An 18,014-nucleotide genomic window follows, 5' to 3' on the forward strand; every position below is an offset into this window, starting at 1 on the left:
CTTTTTCCTCTCCCAATATTACTTAAATGTCCCAATAATACACAAAAAGCAGTTTTGTGCTCACATTTAACAAAAGTTGAAGACTGCAAAACCAAACAACATATGGTTCACAGTCCATAAAAATAAACAAAACGACTACAACGTCAAAGTATTACGATTTGAATTTCAAAATAAAACAATGTATGACTCAATTCTTTTCATATTTAGATTTTAGTCGCTTATGATTTTTCACTCGGAATATGACAATATATGACAAATATTTTCCTTTGGCATGCACAGTGGTGGGGGAAAAATATATACCAAATATGAATATGACATAAATCAAAATATGATAGCACCATGGTTGTTTTTGTGTCATTTTGTTTTTCAATAACCAAAAATAAATATTTACCCTTTAACAATGGTCACCAAACTAATCCACAAGGGGTCGCAGAGGGTGCCGGATTCCATTGGACCCCTGGCGGAACCGGAGGGCCAGTTTGCGGACCCCCATTTCCACTATCTTTAAACAATTGACAATTTTCACAAGAAAACACTCTGTGCGACGGACTTTCACGTAAGGGTCATTTCTACGATTCAAAGTCCATCCCTTTTGACCAGTTAAAGTCCTGCCAGCGTCATGATGGGAGGAGCTTCACCCGCCCTCTCACATTCCCCAATATGGCGCCAGACCACGGCGTTCCCTCTGGTAGACGTCGGGTACTAGCCCATAGGGCGTCTGCACCATCTTGACCGAGTTCCTCCCGAAGAGCTTGCGTTCATACTCGATGAGCTGGCGCCAGAATCCGCCGTTAGGCCTTATGACGGGGCGGCGAGCCTTCACCCAGGCGTGGGCGTCGGCTAACGACACGCGGTGGTACTTCATGAGGTATGCCAAGCAGAGCGAGGCGGATCGACTGACGCCCGCCGCGCAGTGCACCAGAACAACGCCGCGTTTGCGACCCACGCTATGGATTTTGTCGGCCACGCCGTCAAAGTAGAGCGAGATGGGCGAGTGCGGCGCGTCGGCCAGCGGTACTTTGACGTACTCCACGTGCGGCCAGTTGAAATTGGGTAGCTCCAGCGTGGCGTTGACCACGCAGGTGATGCCCTTGGACAGCAGGAGGCCGCGGTTGGATGCCACGTTGCCCCGGCTTAGGAACAGGCCTGGTGTGATCTGGGCCATGCCGCCTTCTGCCGTGGAAAGTGGAGCCGCCGAGCCACGTTGATGATGGTGGTGGTGGTGGGGGAAGAATTCATGGCCGCGGGAACCCATGGCGTAGACCACCACGCACTCAGAAGAGAGGAGGCATAGCGTAGCGTCGAGAGTCCTGGGAAATGGAGAATTGACATGGAAATGGAAATGACAAAATTCCATTTCAAGCAAGTGTCAATGGAAGCTATTTGAAAACAACAGGTGATCAAACTTGTCAATTGTCAGTAAGAATATACAGTGGGGAGTTTTTCAAAACCCATTTTCTTCTCTCTCCGCCTGCTATGATTGAGAACAAGTTGCTGTCCTCTCATCAGCAAAGGAGACGGAGGAAAAATTGCAGACGTTGCTGTGGCAACCAAAAGATATGGACATATCCATATGACTAGTGGCAGCCTTCCTTCCTCTGCAATCAGTCCCAGGGAGATCTTCGGGGTAAATTCAAGTCTGTTGACGTGATTGTTCAAGATTCCACATTCAGATTCCACTAGTAGCGCAAACTGGGGAACATTAGGTACATTCTACTTTCTGGAAAATAAGGGATAACAGTGAACAAAAAAAATGTTTGGTGCTTTTTAGGTACTAAGTGAGCTATAGTAAGTTATTATTCAATGAGGAATAAAACAGATTATTTTATTTATAATACTATTGCAAAAACTTCATATTTTAAGTAATTTCATTGTATTTAAGCATGTGAAATGTGATATTCTAATAACGAACATATATTTTCGGATGTCTAAATTTAACTGCAGCAATAAAAAAATCGACCATCCAAATTCAACAATTGGAATTTTTTTTTCTAGAAACATTGGCAATTTTAAGTCTAATTAATAAGCATATATAGTGTTAAAGCTCCCTCATGTAAATCCACATCAATGCATAAAATTCCTGCATGTCATTTATTTATTATTATTAAAATCTTCATTCCAGTGTTGTTAAATAGCTGCTTTATATTAAAAAAAAATAGTAGCCACTCACCAGTGTGACTGAAGAAGATGATAACCGGCGTCCACTCGGTCCGCTCAATCACGCCGAGGTACTGCAAGTTGGGAGTGGGTTATGTGAGGGGGGGCTCCACGACACGCAGCGTGACGACCAAGTCCGCGGATGCACCTCCTCTTTCACGGCTTGAGTGTGGGGGTGACAACAGCGACACGCCAAGGCCAAAAGCATTCACTACAGTTATTTTAAGGCAATTATGGTTAGTCTTTCTAGTTTTAACCCTGGTATGGATCAATTATCTTATTTTATCTCTTTTTTTAAAATTGTATTTAAGGGTCTGAAAAAAACATATTTCGTTTACATATTTTAAGTAAAAAGATCTAATTAAATTGTGCCCGGGAATTTAACGTATGGATCAATATGTCGATTTAATGATTTGAAATTGTACCAAAATAAGCAATTGAAACGCTAAAAAAATTCTCTACTCAAATTGAGGCATTTTAATTACCCAACTCAAGCATAGTGAGTATGAAAAACCAAAAATGAATACTTTTAAAAACAGCCTTAAATTGGTCAGTTCAGTCACAATTTATCTTGGTATTTAAATTGTACTTAAACATTTGAAAATCTACATGATGCCACCTGGGGGATGAAAAAAAGTGCAAAAATGTAGCATTAAAAAGAAGTTCAACGACTCCAAACCAAACACACACAAACACGAAGGCATCATCCGGCAATGCGGTCGATGACGGAGACGGTTGCCATGACGACGGGTACCCGCAGCCAAACGCGTCAGGTGACATTAAGCGACTTTGACGCGACAAATCCAATGTTGTACACCAGGGTTCTGTTTTTTTCCCCTTTTTTTCCAATGATGACAAAAGAGACGGATGTGACGACATATGCCCGGTTGCCACGGCAACAAACTCAGTCCGAGACCGGAACGCATCCTTCTGAGGCAAAAAAAACATTTCTGATCAATGAGCGGAAAAAAACATAAAAAAATAAAAGATGGGAGCTATCGAACTCGTTAGCTGATTTGACGGTTCTAATAAATCGGACGTCTATCGTGGTAAACGAGGGAAAGTTTACGATGAGGAACGTACTTGACACTTAGCAGCATTAGCTCGAAGGTGGTGGTAATTGTGTAGTATTAGGGAGAGGAAAAAAAAAAAGGTGCACCGCTAGGCCTTGGTGATGCTTCCCTCCCGGATGAGGAAGTCGTAGATTTTGCGCGTTTTGTTGACGTCGATCTTGATGAGCGCCCGCGCCTGGGCTAGACGCAGACCGCCCTGGCGACGGCATTCGTTGAGTAGCGCCTGTTTGTATTCCAAGTAGGCACCGGGTACCAGACGCACCACCTGACACAACTGCACACAAACCATAAAGGCGTCAGTGGATGTCCAAAATTTCATCATATCTAATGAAGCAGTCACTTATTTTTGTGGGCGGGGCTGATCAGATCAATGGAATCAATTATAAATGACTACTAAGCTGTTCCGAATGAGTCAATCTAATAAATTGCATCAATAAATTATTACATTCAAAAATAATATTCACTTTCTGTACTGCTTAGGGTGGGACCACACTGAATAAGGGGGCCAGACAAATATATATAAATATAATAAAAATATTAAAAGGAGAGGGGCAGTTCAACATAGAGCCAGTTGTAGCAAAAAAAAAAAAGTAAATTAAATTAGGTTTTAAATTTGAAACTTGAAAAGAAATTGAAAATAAAAAAATAATTATATCATTTTTTCTAATCATTAGATACAACTGATTGGACGCCTATTGTTGTCAATAGTTTCCCTTTTTCACCAACCACAAAAATCAATGGAAGTCTACATACTTCTTTTTCCCTTTCGTTGAGCTTCTCTGTACCAGGCAGTCCGGTCAGGTTGAGGGGGGGTGCGCTCCTCCTGCCTGTTGCTATGGAGACCACACACATACGACACAATGAAAGCCAAATATAACCCGCTTGGTGAAGCGAAAATAATTGCTACCTGATGGCGTGATTGTGGTCACCGCCGGTGTGATTCCGGCATCTCTGAGGACCAAAAAAAAAAAAAAATGAAAAGTGACATCGACCGGTCACCTGACGGGCGTCCAATCTTACATGGCGGCCTGCTTGCTGAGCCACTGCTGGCACGCTCGTCCGTCGTGGATGTACTGTAGCACGTCGCACAGCGCCGTCCTTTTGCGGCGCTCGTCCTCACGTAGACGCTTGGTGCGGTCGTAAACTTTGGCACCTGAGCCGCAGGGGAACGAGACGGGGTCGAGTGAACGCTGGACGCGATTGGACGACGGGGACGGCGGCCGCGACTTACTACAGAAAGACTTGAGGCCTGCCCCGCGGTATTCCTGCAGTCTTCGGATCTCCCTCCGGAGCTCAAATTCCACTAGGGAGGCAGAAAATCGAGATTAGAGTCAATAGAGTGCATTGTGGGAAAACATTTAGGTCATTCCGGGATTGGACAAATGGATTGCTGTCTACGCTACTAATTTGAAATGAACCTAAGTCAAAATACTGCATGCTTTAGGTGGAAAAACAAAAAAAAAAAAAAAAGATTAACCTGCAGTAGTCCTAAAATGGGATTTAAAAAAAAATCATGAAAGCTTGAGTTCTAATATGAAACACTGAAAAGAAAATAACCTGCAGTACATAGTATATGTAGAAGCACAAGTCCATTTATCAATTGTGTAAATGACTAGTTGTTTTGTGGGAACACTTACACACGTGACTCTCGATAAATTTATCGTGCTCCAGGGGTCCGGTGACTCTGGCAAATCGTCTCATGAGTTCGTAGAGTTCTTGGACTTCTTTCGGGTAGCAGTGCTCCAGCACTGAAAGACAAGAAACCACAGCTCCTGGTTAAAATTACTATTGACAGCGAGAGACTTCTAATGTCTTTTAATTGCTTGGAATGGATTGTACGTCGATGGCACTGTGACGTAAACCGTTTTAGCATGAAGCGTGATCTTAGCATGTGGTATATTTGTTCTACCGGAGGGGTGTACGCAAAACCTCCAACAGTCTCCTTGACGACCGTCGGACAGCGCTTTTGTCTCTGAATAGGGTTGCCGGAGATAAGGGCCGATACCGGGGAGGCTAACATGAATGCAACACGAGGCCGATCAATGGCAGAGAAATATGGCAGACGGTCGCGTGGAGCAGGCAGAGGGACGCACACGCCGCGGTCGCTGAGCAGCAGCTTGGTATCTTGTAGCCATAGCAACCAGGCTTGTGTCAGAGGCGACACTCACTCTGGAATTTACGCATGTTGATGAGTCCGTGATCGCGGATGATCCTGGAAAGCAAAACATGGAAAGAAAATACATTAACATTCGGTAATGCGTTTTTTTTCATTGTGCAAGGTTATATCAGGGACAAAAAAAATGGAAATTGAGTTAAACCTTAATTGGGTTAAATCTATTCCAAAAAGGTCATTGGGTTCAGTTACTTTGTCAGCCATTGTCACAGTGCATGTATTTTGGTAGTTAGTAAAAAAAATGTTATTGTACACCTGTAAATGGGAATAGATGTCCATTGCGTCAAAATGCTTATCTGGCAACCCAAAGAAAACTGGACATATATAAACCCAAATATTTTTAGCTACCAGAAAAGAAAAAAAAGTGTATGAAAGAGTTAAAACATGTTTGCATTGAATTTGTTTTGGGTCGTAGATTGTGTGCAACGACGCCCCCTATTGACAAGCAAAAACAGCAAACCTACTTCTTCCTCCGTTGTCGCTCCTTTAATCTGGAATGGTAAATATCCACCACGGCCAATTTGAGCGCTAGAAAACAATCAAAGTATGCCTCATATTACACAAAAATAGGACCATTTGTGTTTTCTAGCGGATGAATCTACAAACCGCGAAGGACGTCGGAGTCGTCATCCACGAAGTCGATGTCTTTCAGATCCCATTCGGCATAATTGTCAAATTCCTGCAGGGTCGGAAAGAGAAAAATCCAGTTGATGAGTCATCGAGATTGACGCGTACACATATTTGACAACAAAGTCGAGGCGATGGACAAATGTTTGGATGATTCATTGTTGAGTGTGAGTCACCCCGTAAATAGGACAGCGTTCACAATCATGTAGCGGATAAGTGGGTCTCTCATGAAATGGATGTTGCTAACCTCCATGAAGTCAGCTCTGGCAGGCATGTATCCCGCCATGTCTCTGGATAGCATGGAGTCAAATGTGGGGCGAGGGGGGTCGTCGCTTGCTGGGGGAAGGAGGGAGTTTAGAATTAGGAGAAGATTCTAAATTGATGACAAAATCTGTTCTAAATTACAATGAGAACTAAATGGCAAATAATTGCAAACTGACAATATTCACATAATTTGCTCTTTGAAATAATAGTACAAATTCAACTTTCAGACATTCAATATACGGTTTTAATTTTTTTTGTCCATTTATTTACTATTTGTGAGTAAATTTAATTGCGGGTTTCACTCATTTAACTACATTTTTAAACAAATTTCATCTTGTAAATTGATGTTAAAGAGACATGTCCCTAAAGATTTTTTTTTTTTTTTTGGGATGAGGTCACTGACCTTTGAAAGGAATAGCACCGTCGGCGAAGCGAGCATCTTTGGTCTTGCGCAGGCCGAGCAGTGTAGAGGAGAAGAGCGGATTGTTGATAAAATTCTTCATGTAGTGACTCTCGCACTCTTCCTTGCTTTTGCTTCGCATTTGGTAGGCCACGTCCTGCCTGGAAAAGCCACACATGGCAACACATGCATTGTACATCTGCAAAGAACAAACTAAAAAGGCACTTCGACTGACCAGTTCCCGAAGCCGCAGTCCATCACGGCCTCCAGCAGGGCCATTTCCTCCTGCGCCGACCAGCTGGCCTCCAGGACGGGAAAGTCTGACGTCTGCACAAACACGACACAACATGTTTTTTAACCTACATAAAATGCTCTCATAGACATTGCTGCTTACCATAATTTCATACTTGTGATCGCTCTGATGTTTCTTGTATTCGAAGCCCCGGGTGAAACACTGGGAAAATACAACAGGGAGAATTTTGAGGGGTTGATTACACATTAAGTAGCTTCTTTTAGTGTGTGGACATGGCAGTTTTGCTAACCTGCAGACAGAGAAGGAACGGTGAAGGTCCGCATTCTGCACACTTGATGTAAGGCTCGACGAGGTATGTTGAGCATCCTCTGCATGGCGGCTTGTCGTTTGGGTCGCCTGAGGGAAAGACGCAAAACATTAGACAGTTTACTTACATGGGAAAATGTCTGTATCACATTAATAAACATTTAAAAGTTAATTTAAAGCAGAACATGGACTGGAAACTACCCCACTATTGGTTGCATTTGTTGTATTTTTACGCAAACAATCCTTGATAATAATTAAATAGTTTATAACTTGAATTCCGAATATTATAATACAAAATATTACCTTACCAGCCGGTTTTTTGCTTAAACTTGTCACAAAAGTATATATATTTTCAATTTATAAACCTGATCTAGGAGAGATTGTTTATATAGTAAAGATTAGTACCAATTCAACCTGTTTTATTTTTAACACATTCTGGAAATGATATTTGCACTGCATAAAGTTCCTAAACTGAGTTGTGGAAGCCCACGATAAACAATAATTTTACCAGAAACACTAAATAGCACATAAAACTAGAAGAAACATCCCTCCAAAGAGAACGTGACCAGCAAAACATTGTTGTATGGCATGCTAACGTTAGCCTTGCAAAGCAAAGTCGGTTGTTGTGTTTCGTTAAAACCAATAAGATAAAACGCTTCTCCACGAATCGGACACAATTTGAACTTACTTCCAAAAGAAGAAAGGTGCTCCATTTAAGTATATTTCAGATGTTATTTGGAGGAAAACAACGCAGAAAGGGCTGCTAGATATTTTGCTCCGCAATCGATTTTTCTCAACTCGACCCGCTGCCCTGTTGCTGGGTTTCTACAGAGCAGTGCAAACTAGTCGAACATCGATTGCAAGAGTTTTAAGTTTTTGACCTCTAGGGGGCGGTGCTGTACCTTTTATCATTCCAAGATAAAAAAAATATGGCAAATATTAAGGACTGTCTGTATCCTAAAAAATCATCAATTGAGTCATTAAAATATATTTTAAAAATGTTTTTTTTTCATTTTTTGTCCTTATACCTCTGTTTTATGGCCTTCAATATATTCAAGTATTCATTTTTTTTTAAAAATCCCATTATTTTTTGTCCCACTAATTCCACTCACAGCGAGAGATGTCCAGTTCAATTAAACTAGAAGGGCTGGCTGGTCATTGTTGCATTGCTCCCAGTCAAAATGGATTAGACTTCTACAACCACCAATGAGTGACCTATGAGTGGTTAAACAAACAAATCATTTGCTGACAAAATTGATTAACCTTTTTAACTCTCAAAAGTTATATATTCACCTGAGCCATATATAAAATGTTAAAATTTGGAACAACTCCCGTAATAATAAAACAATGTGGAGATTGAAGTGTCAAATGTAATAAGAAACATAGATAATTATTATAATAGAACAACGGGGCACCGATTTGCATATGAGAATTGCACCAAAGGATAACTTTAAAAAAACATTTAAAAAGTACAAAAAAATACACATTAGTGCCTTGGAGCCAAACTGCTGTCTCTTGTTTCTTCACAGCAACTGTAATTTTATTTTATTTTTTTAAAGCGGCGACCCCCTGCGGCAGCGCCCCCGATGTGCCTCCACCAGAGAAGTGTGCCACATAATACAATGCCCCTCCCTCCCCACACACTCCAGCCTTTTAAAAGCTCCCCCCACCCAGCTCAAGTACTTCCCAGCTGCCGTTATTTGAATAGTGGGGCCCCTCACGAGAAAAGAGGGCATCTGGTGCACACAAACACCTTTTAAGTGCTCCTGTCGTGGAGATGTCAGGCAACGAGATGAGATGCTAGCGAAACGGACGCCAGGCTTCGTTAAAATGAGTCGCGTGGTTGATACGTGATGTCATAAAGGGGGAGGGTGGGAACCCCGTTTTGCGTGGACGCCTCATCGCTGGTTGGTAAATATTAAAAGTCATGTATGATGGCCAACTTTAACGGGGCTGCTTTAGGGTCTTAAAAAGTGGATAAACGTACTTTTTCGGACTATAAATCTCACCTGAGTATAAGTCGCCCCAACCAAAGAATGCACTATAAAGAGGGCTAAAAAAAAACTGTGTACTAAAGTATGCATCACATTTTTTTTTAAATTAATCTGAAACTCAGATAAACAATATATGTTAAAGTGATAATGATAATAGTGTAAGAACAATGATATTAAATTATTATTATTATTTTTAAGTGAACCATATTGCATTAAATGGTGTTTGAGTGGCAATAAAAAACACAAAAAATATTTTTACATTAAAGGTTACCTGCAATTAGAATTAAAAAATACTGCTCTCTATTTTTAAGGGAATGTTTCCCTTTTTTAAAAAAATGCTGTATCATATAAAACAAATGTACTAAGACTTGAATTAATTTTTTAAACCCTGCATTTTACACCATCATTTTCCATGTTCAGATGATGACATCATCATTCCTTCATCTCCAAGCAAATTGTAACACTGAAGAGATTTTAAAGGGGAAAAAAAGCCCACCAGCAACAAGCCCCGCCCCCAAACCACATAATGATCATTGTGTTATGCCGCGTAATATCAACCAACACCGTCGCGGCGCCGTCAATCTTGGCCGAACTTCATAACCCAACTATTTGCGCCCTATCTCCACCCGGTGGTGTCGTCGGAAATCTACCGCGGCTCCATTTTAAATGATGACTTTAGAAATGTCACATGACTTATGAGCTAGCTTTTTACCACCAAAGACTGGAAAAGAGTGGTCGGTGAGGCCCTGTAAAGCGCCACCGCCAAGCGCTTCTTCACAGCAGAGCGCGTCCGCGACAACAACGTCACAATGCATCAGCTAGCGGGACGCTAACGTGGACGCTAGCGGGCCTCGGGTTGCTTTAGCGCTGCTCCCAGTGTTTCAGTCAAAAAAAACTGGAGTGGATTACGTATTGTGTTGGAGAATGGAGAGTAATAACACAGAAGGGTTGAGTTTTTATAAAGGATTAACTCTTGGCATGGGTGCTGGGATGTCAATGTCATCTTTGTCAGGGGCTACGTTGTCGTTATGTTCGCCTCCGGAAGCCACCAATACGATTCATCGACAAGTAATCAATAACTGAACAGATCCAAAATGATTTAGATAACCTACAAATCCTTCAATAATTAAGAGAACTGTCCTAATACACTTTTGGAGCTAAATCTGAAATATTTTTAGGGTTTATTTGGAAATTCTTAGAGTATTTTCTCGCATATAAGCAGTATTTGTAATTTTTTTTATTGGCTGTATCAAGGTTAAGGCTTATATATGCATAAATTAGACTTAGATAATTTTTTGGGTGACAAATACGGCGCATATGTGAGAAAATAGGGGAGTATGATTTTGGTTTTTTGGGATGGATTCAGCCTGTGATGACATTTTTCTGTATTTTCTCTGACGTGGCTGTCGATTGTTGATTGACAGGCAGCCTGGGCAACATGGCCGACTTTTTCAGTCAAAAAAGGATGCGGCAACGAGTGCCAATGAATCCCCCCGTAACGCTCGGGGAAGGATTATCCTACCGTGTGATTGATTATCTTGCTCTCTCATCTTCAAGGATGAAATGGATTCTCACAATGGGAAAGACAAATTCTGAAAAGACACAAAAAATATGTTTTTTTTAAACAAATATAGCCTTTAAAGAACTCTATCTTTAGGAAATACATTATTAGTCAACCGGACAGGCCACGTTATGCAACTTTTATTTTTTGACGGATTACAAGCAATCCTGTGGAATGTAAAAAATAAAATATAAATAAAGAAAGAAAGGTTTTGTAGGTGAGGATTATATATGCGGATATTATCCGTGCAACTGTGATTTTTTTCTATTTCAATATTACGAGAACAACACAAGGTTATGTAAATCACATCTGGTGTCAAGATCCACCGAGGTGGGCTTTTTTGGTGATGGTGGGTGGTAGTTGGAGGGGGATGGGCGGGGGTGCAAATGGGGACAACATATGGGACCCTTCCTTTCGGGAATCGGGTTCGAACGTAAATCTCTGTCATTCATTTGGGAGTCTGTCAAATGACAGATGAAAATGAAATACCAGAAAAGTCCTTAACATTTTTGTAATCATATTTACCACTACAAATATTTTGGACTATAATAAACAATATGCAGATGTCATGTTTTCTACGATGTGGATGTTTAAATGTAAAAACTGTGATTTTACATGAATCGTGCAAGCAAACGAATTAAAAAAAAAACCCAAAAAAACATTTAATTAACAAAAAAAATTCCCACAAAAAAACTGGTGTCATAAAGCCACGATACTCGAGGGATAACTGTACATCTATAATCTTCATGATCCTAAAACAGAAAGTCAGCACTCAAAATTTACTTTCCCGGGCCGCAAAAAATGATTTGCCGGCCCAGATTTGGCCCCCAGGCCACCACTTTGACACCCATGTCCTAAAAAGTCGGCGTCCAAGCTCAAAGGAGCCCTTTTTTTTGTTATGTTCAGCCCTGGCTCACAGGCACGCTGTGTCCCCGTGACACCGACTTGACAGGAAACGGCTAATATTACCCCGGCGCACCCGTAATGAAAGCAAGATGACGGACGGGGGAGTGAGACATCGCTTTCGACGCTCTCCGCAAGCCACACGCTGTAACGCCACGAGACGCGTTATTATCTATTTTCAGGATTTAAACGCCAGCAGTTTGGAAACGTGTTGCAGGGGGGGGGCTAAAAAACTGCAAGACAAAATGTCAAATATATGAAACAGAACACAGAATATGGCCAAAATTTTACAAAAATGTTCATAGTTCAGCTAGCTAACCGGACGATGCTACATTGGGTGTTAAATTCCAGCGACATTCCTCAGGCCTTTTTTTACAAGCCGAGGTCTGCGACAACAAGCCTTTAACGTGGATTGTGTTTGGAGAGAAAACAAAGCTGACACATTGGCTAAAACGTCATTGGCGGATATAATGCGCTCCATGTGGCTGAAATCGGAGACGGCGGGTAGGACCCACATTGTCAGTGATGGAAGGCTCCCCGGTGACCCATCAATGTTGCCAGATGAACCTGTTGACACTTTGCTTTTTGAGATTAGCGCCTCCAGTTGAAGTCAATCTGACTTGACTTCATTAAAGCTAGCTAGCTTGGAATGTCATAAGAAGACAACTTGTTTGTTTTGCTGCACTATCTTGGAATTTGGGATTGGCTACTAGCCCAAAGACAATTATTCCTAACAATGGAGGCCATGTGGGCGATACAGGCCGGAAAAATTAAGAGCCAAACAACCTACTTGACACTAGTTTCTTTAAATTTGGTTCTAGGTCAGCCATGTGCAAAATACGGCCCGCGGGCCACATCCCGGCCCATTAGGCTTTTTAAACCGGCCCGCCGACATTGTCCAAATATTTTTTCTCCAAGATGGCGCCGTCACACGGAAGCCAGTGGTAGTAGCTCTGTCCACTCTTATTTGTTTTTGGTGTTTTACATTTTTTTTAAATGACATTTTAATATTTCTTAATACATTCCTTTTTACTTTACTTTGTACTTTATACTTTTTAGTTTAATTATGAGTGATGAGTATGTTAGTACTTTAGTCCTTTTTTTCTCTTTAGGTTTCATATGTACTGTTAACGGATGCTCTTTTTTATATGTATCGTATCTTGTGCTGACCCGGCCCATCTGTCAAATTTTTTAAGTCAATGTGGCCCCCAAAAGTTTGCCCACCCCTGTTCTAGGTGCTCATACTACTTCTGTTCTCAAGTTATTCAGGCCTCTGGTCCCTAAGGGGACTCCTTCTCTAGGTCTTGAGGCCTTTTAGCCTAAAGTAAAATAAACTAAAACATTATTTTTGTAAGACCCACTTAGCACAAGATAAACAGTCATGTATGAAAAGCACTTTTGTTGGGTTTCTGTTATTTTTCTGGCTGTGGTTCTTAAATTCTCTGGTGAATTATTGAAGGATTTTTGGTTTAAGTCGCAGTCACCATAAGAAACAAAGAGTTCCTACCTCACTATAGTGACCCTAATAACCTTTGGTTCTAAATTTATCAGGTCATGATGTGGACAGGAAAACCAAAAGGGATCATAAAAACGTAAAAGACAAAAGTCCAGCTAAGAAATGGAATATTAAGCGATTTTTGAAAAAGTCAATCACCACATTTTATACATTTTTGAGGATCGGTTATCAGCCAATTGCTAAAAATCATCCTCAACACCGACTAGCGCCAGAACTAGAAACCACAAAATCCCAACGGTCATTGACGGCTTTACGCTTGGCCCATCAATGACGGATCTCAACGTGCCGCATTCCCCGCAAGTCTATGATTATCACAAAAAGAGCAATAATCACGAGTCGGCATGTGACGGAAAAGCTGGTGCAAAAAAAACCCTGGCGGAGGCTCTCCACAGATCCCCGCCTCGGCATCCCCCTTGGTCGGCGCTAATCGGAAGCAGGCAGACTGGGGCGGATCCCGGCGCGGGATTATAAAAGCTGTGAACAATTAAAACGCACGAGGTCGGCGAGAAAGGAAGGAGCTGCTGTCTGTTCATTTCTTTGGATTAATTTAAAGAGCTTTTCAAGAGGGTTTGGATGGAGAGGACTATCTTCTTTTTTAATGTTTTTTTTGTTCCTTCTGCAGCTTCTACGTTGATTTAAACGGCCTTTCAACTAGTTTTCCCACAACAATCAGACTTTTTTTTCAATACATCCTACAACACAAACAAGATTTTTTTAAAAAGTTCATCACCTCAACTCTGACAAATGATTGGGTGGATGCAAAAGCTTAGTGAGACCCTCCCGCAATAATTAACCTGGATGGCGCCTCTGGAGCCACAAAATTGAACGTTCACACTAAATGTGCCACAATAATATGCACCATGTCGTCTAATTAAGTGTCCTTGTAAAGGGGATCTTTATTATGTATTTATATATGTATGTGTGAATGTGTGTGTGTATGTGTATGTACATGTGTATATGTATATGTGTATATGTGTATATGTGCACGTGTATATGTGTATATGTGTATAAGTGTATATGTGGATATGTGTATATGTGTATATGTGTATATGTGTATACGTGTATACGTGTATATGTGTAAATGTGTAAATGTGTAAATGTGTACCTGTCAATATATGAATATTCTATATACATATTCACGTATATATAACCAGTTTTTGCTTATAATGTAAGCAAAAGTAAAAGTTTGGAATCACAAGAGTGAAGCAAAAAAATAATAATACATGAAGACTGTTTGTATTTTTACAGTAAATCGTAGTATATTTAATACACACATTCAATTTTTCCTTCTATGATTGAGTTTAAGTTAAAAAAAAAAGTTAAATTCATTCATTATGTACTTGCCAGTCTATCACGGTCAATGGCAAAGAATGATTTAAAAATTACCATTGCCTTGAGGAAATCTACTGTGGGAAACCTGGCAGGAAAATTTGGTCAGATGCCCAATGCACGATTTTCTTGACGGCGGCCATTTGCAATGTATTGTTGTTTTCCGCCTGTAATTAGCAGCGCTTCATCTGAATGAGGCTAATGCAATTACAGTCTATTGTTCAAAAACATCGGCTTAATTTCAATGGCTTTGCTAGGTGGTGACGGCTAACACACGGATAAACTAAAGACCTCATTGATCTGTGCATATTTTGATTTTTTTATTATTATTAAAAGGCACTATTTGGAACATTATCCTTCCACTTAGACTTCACTTGACCTTCTTGAACTTACGTAGTGCTCCATAAATAACGGCAATAAATGACGACAGCAAGGTTGTACATGTACATGGATCTTTTCCCATTGGCAGAACATCTTCCTTCTCGGCCAATGGCTGGCCGGTTGGACTTTAAGGGCCTGTATTCACCCGGGCAACGGGCCCCCTACGCTCACTGACGCACTGATACACTTAAATAGAAATGACATTCATTAAATAATAAAATATATATTAAAAAGAAAAAGGTAAAGCAAGTATGCCGAATCAGCTGTTATGTTAAAAATGGGAGTGATTTCAAAATAAAGGATTATCAATATGGTTTGGTTGAATGAGTGTAGGGTTATTTTATGCGTTTTTTTATGGTTTATAATCCATATGATGAGAGATCATGGATTGCCGCCCTTGTACATCTGGATGCTTTAAAACCAACGTATTCCTCGATTCTTGTATTGCGATAATCTTGATAGGATGACAATGATGATAATAGGATTAAAGTCTTATGCATTTCAACAAATGGACATCATGCACACAGTAGAACAACGTGATGGTTGCTTTGCTACTCCAAAGCCTGGATGACTACATGTGATTGGTCGAATTTGAATTCTGATGTTGGACAGAATATCCTAAAGCGAGTTAAATCGATAATACTTAAAAAATTCTACCTTCCCACCATTTAAACATCAATTTATTGTAGCGCTCCTTTAAATAGTTGGCTGGATAGGCTCCAGCACCCCCACAAATCTTACAAATACTCTAAAAAACCAAACCAGAGTTCATTAAAATTTTTGCAAGACTGACGGCTAACGTTCCAATTGACTTTACATGCATTTTACAACCAAAGTGGACCTAAAAATAAGCTTTAAAACATACATTATTTCTATTTTGGAGCAGTTCTTTTTCTCCTCCTTTAATTTTTTTTGGTGTGGAGACAGATTATGGGTTCCACAGTGGGTGCCCACAAAAAAGGTCTTACTTACTGTAAAGGCTCTTAAAGACTAGGGTGGGGGTTTACATTTATCCTCAAAATTTAAGCAAGCACAAGACTAACAGTGTGATAAGCACAAGAATTAGGATATATATCCTATATATATAGGTCATTCATTGTTAGTTACTGTTATGTTTTAGAAGCGTTGATTCAAGTACTCATTTAACCAAAGAATGGTCTTGTTTTAGTTGGATTTTTTTCCTAGAGTGGAGACATTGAAAAGAGCAAATTATATAGATAGTAGTCTTACTGTCTCTGAATGAATGAATGGAGGAACAAACAAATGAATGGGAGGTTGTTGGCTTGGTTTGAGGGGACATTTATGCATTCCAGCTGGACATCATGAAGGAATGTGACGCTGCCGAATAAACTCACGAGTGTGTGTATGTGTGTGTGCTGCAGCCTAGCTCAGTAATGGGATTACTTTATGGTTAATCCTGCAACAGTATGTGGAAGGAGGTCACAAATACTCGCTTCTTTAAACACATATAGAGAGATAAAATCACTGACTTACTATTGAATTAACTCAAATTTTTAAAAAAAATCATCCATATCAACAGTTAAATCCATATTAGTTAAAATGTAAAATATTTAAATAATAAAATTGTTAAAAATACATGACAATGACATGAGAAATTGTATCTTTTACACAATATTTTAGCAAAAAACAATACCAACACAACCACTACATATATATGAACAACTATACCTTTTTTGACCCCTGTGACCTTTGACCCCAAATGAAATCCCCACCTCATTTAATATTACAAACATATTTTCCAATGGCACTGAAACATATTTGATTGGATTTGACATCTATCATTTACAATTACAGGGAATGATTTAGAATTCAAATTGTTGAAGGCGGGGGTCTGATTTGTGATTTTACAGCTAGCTGAATTGTAAATCTGGCAACATTGAGTTCATCGAAATGTTCTTGCGCTTGAAGGAAAGCCCCAAACAGTGTAGCAATCTTGTTTGCTGTCTCCTTCCCCTTTTTATGACTTCTTCCTAGCACTGATTTACATCAGCCTTCTCTTGTTTTTGCTCGACACGCAGCAAAAGGCGGAGGCACAACTCTACTCCTTTGAGCTCATCTAATTATACATCTGACTTGTTGCGGTTCTGAATAAAAAAATTTTTTTGAATGATGTGGCTTGCCTTTGTATGTCGGTGGAGTTTTATTGAATTGCAAGGAGGAATTGACTCAGACTTTTGGAATGTTGTAAAAAGAACAAAGTACATAGAGGTGATAGTAAAAGTCTACACAACCTGGCAAATGTTAGGTTTTGCGTAATTAAGGTGACATTTAAAAAAGCTTACAACAACAAAATAGGTTACTTTTCATCACTTTTGTAATGTAGTGTGGACATTAAAAAGTCCTATTAATGATAGGACATCTCAAATATGATATTACTTGAGGAAATAAGCAATTTAGGGTCATATCTATGGGAAGGTTCAAGGTTGTTTATCTGTTTCCTTAGTTTCAGTGTTATAAGTAATCATTTGGCAAAGTTATTATGCGGTCAATATAAAAACTAGTCATTTTTAGAGCCAGTTTTGTTCATCTTTTGTTATCAATGAGTTAACTATGATTAGAAATGCATGCTTTGACAACTCACCCCAAATTGCTGTTGTTGCGCTCCTATCATTTGCATCTTTGTATCCAGTCGCTCATATTGGCCCGGATCTTCATATTTTTGATGTAGTTTCGTTCTTGCAACTGTTGTAAAATATGTTTCAATCATTTTCAGGCTGTTAGGAATACAGTTAGCTGGCTAACTAGTTAGCTTCATGTCAGACGTCTTGTTTAGACGCCGGACATGAAGCCCGCATTAAATGTCTACGTCATAGGAACACTCAAAACAAATAAAACATCGTTCAAACCTCAATGCGATATATCAATACTGTTGAATATCACTCAAAATGATTATTAAGGCGTCTTTCGATTACCTTTTGGATGGCGAGTTCGTTCACTGTCACACTTGTTGTTGTCCGGCTGCCGCCATCTTGAAAAGGTATAGACAATACGTAGTAGAGTAAAACATTGTCTATGTTTTTCCAGTAGAACCAACAGATTGAATTTGAGAAACATCC

At 40.0% G+C, this 18,014-nt stretch overlaps 2 protein-coding genes across 4 annotated transcripts; both read right to left on the reverse strand.

Moving 5' to 3' along the window:
- Positions 1 to 17: 17 nt before the first annotated feature.
- dusp14 (dual specificity phosphatase 14) lies at positions 18 to 2,307 on the reverse strand. The gene is made up of 2 exons (XM_077723149.1): positions 2,171 to 2,307; positions 18 to 1,310 (listed from the first exon to the last, which is right to left on the reverse strand). The coding sequence occupies exon 2, from the start codon at positions 1,253 to 1,255 to the stop codon at positions 647 to 649; it is 609 nt and encodes a 202-aa protein (XP_077579275.1). The 5' UTR covers positions 1,256 to 1,310; positions 2,171 to 2,307; the 3' UTR covers positions 18 to 646.
- Positions 2,199 to 17,963, reverse strand: tada2a (transcriptional adaptor 2A). 3 transcript variants are annotated; one of them, XM_077723146.1, is made up of 18 exons: positions 17,871 to 17,963; positions 17,540 to 17,640; positions 10,770 to 10,839; positions 7,237 to 7,343; positions 7,089 to 7,148; positions 6,930 to 7,021; positions 6,698 to 6,855; positions 6,278 to 6,366; positions 6,010 to 6,082; positions 5,868 to 5,931; positions 5,399 to 5,442; positions 4,868 to 4,978; positions 4,462 to 4,533; positions 4,251 to 4,383; positions 4,138 to 4,181; positions 3,984 to 4,063; positions 3,317 to 3,504; positions 2,199 to 2,319 (listed from the first exon to the last, which is right to left on the reverse strand). In XM_077723146.1, exons 3-17 carry the CDS (start codon positions 10,795 to 10,797, stop codon positions 3,319 to 3,321), a joined length of 1,341 nt encoding a protein of 446 aa, XP_077579272.1. In that variant the 5' UTR covers positions 10,798 to 10,839; positions 17,540 to 17,640; positions 17,871 to 17,963; the 3' UTR covers positions 2,199 to 2,319; positions 3,317 to 3,318. The 3 variants fall into 3 exon arrangements, with proteins under 3 accessions (XP_077579272.1, XP_077579271.1, XP_077579274.1); XM_077723145.1 differs by lacking the exon at positions 2,199 to 2,319 and having other exon boundaries at positions 2,612 to 3,504; XM_077723148.1 differs by lacking the exons at positions 2,199 to 2,319; positions 10,770 to 10,839; positions 17,540 to 17,640; positions 17,871 to 17,963 and adding an exon at positions 7,942 to 8,073 and having other exon boundaries at positions 2,612 to 3,504.
- Positions 17,964 to 18,014: the final 51 nt, after the last annotated feature.

Source organism: Stigmatopora nigra, chromosome 8 (genome assembly GCF_051989575.1).
Source record: "Stigmatopora nigra isolate UIUO_SnigA chromosome 8, RoL_Snig_1.1, whole genome shotgun sequence".
Classification (NCBI taxonomy): domain Eukaryota; kingdom Metazoa; phylum Chordata; class Actinopteri; order Syngnathiformes; family Syngnathidae; genus Stigmatopora; species Stigmatopora nigra.

Coding starts and splice junctions, on each gene's coding strand:
- dusp14 (XM_077723149.1), bottom strand. CDS start 1,255: ATGGGTTCCCGCGGCCATGAATTCTTCCCCCACCACCACCACCATCAT.
- tada2a (XM_077723146.1), bottom strand. CDS start 10,797: ATGAGAGAGCAAGATAATCAATCACACG. Junction 7,344..10,769: donor GCAAGATAATCAATCACACG/GTAGGATAATCC, acceptor TCTTTCCCTCAG/GCGACCCAAACGACAAGCCG. Junction 4,182..4,250: donor CTCAGCAAGCAGGCCGCCAT/GTAAGATTGGAC, acceptor TTTGGTCCTCAG/AGATGCCGGAATCACACCGG.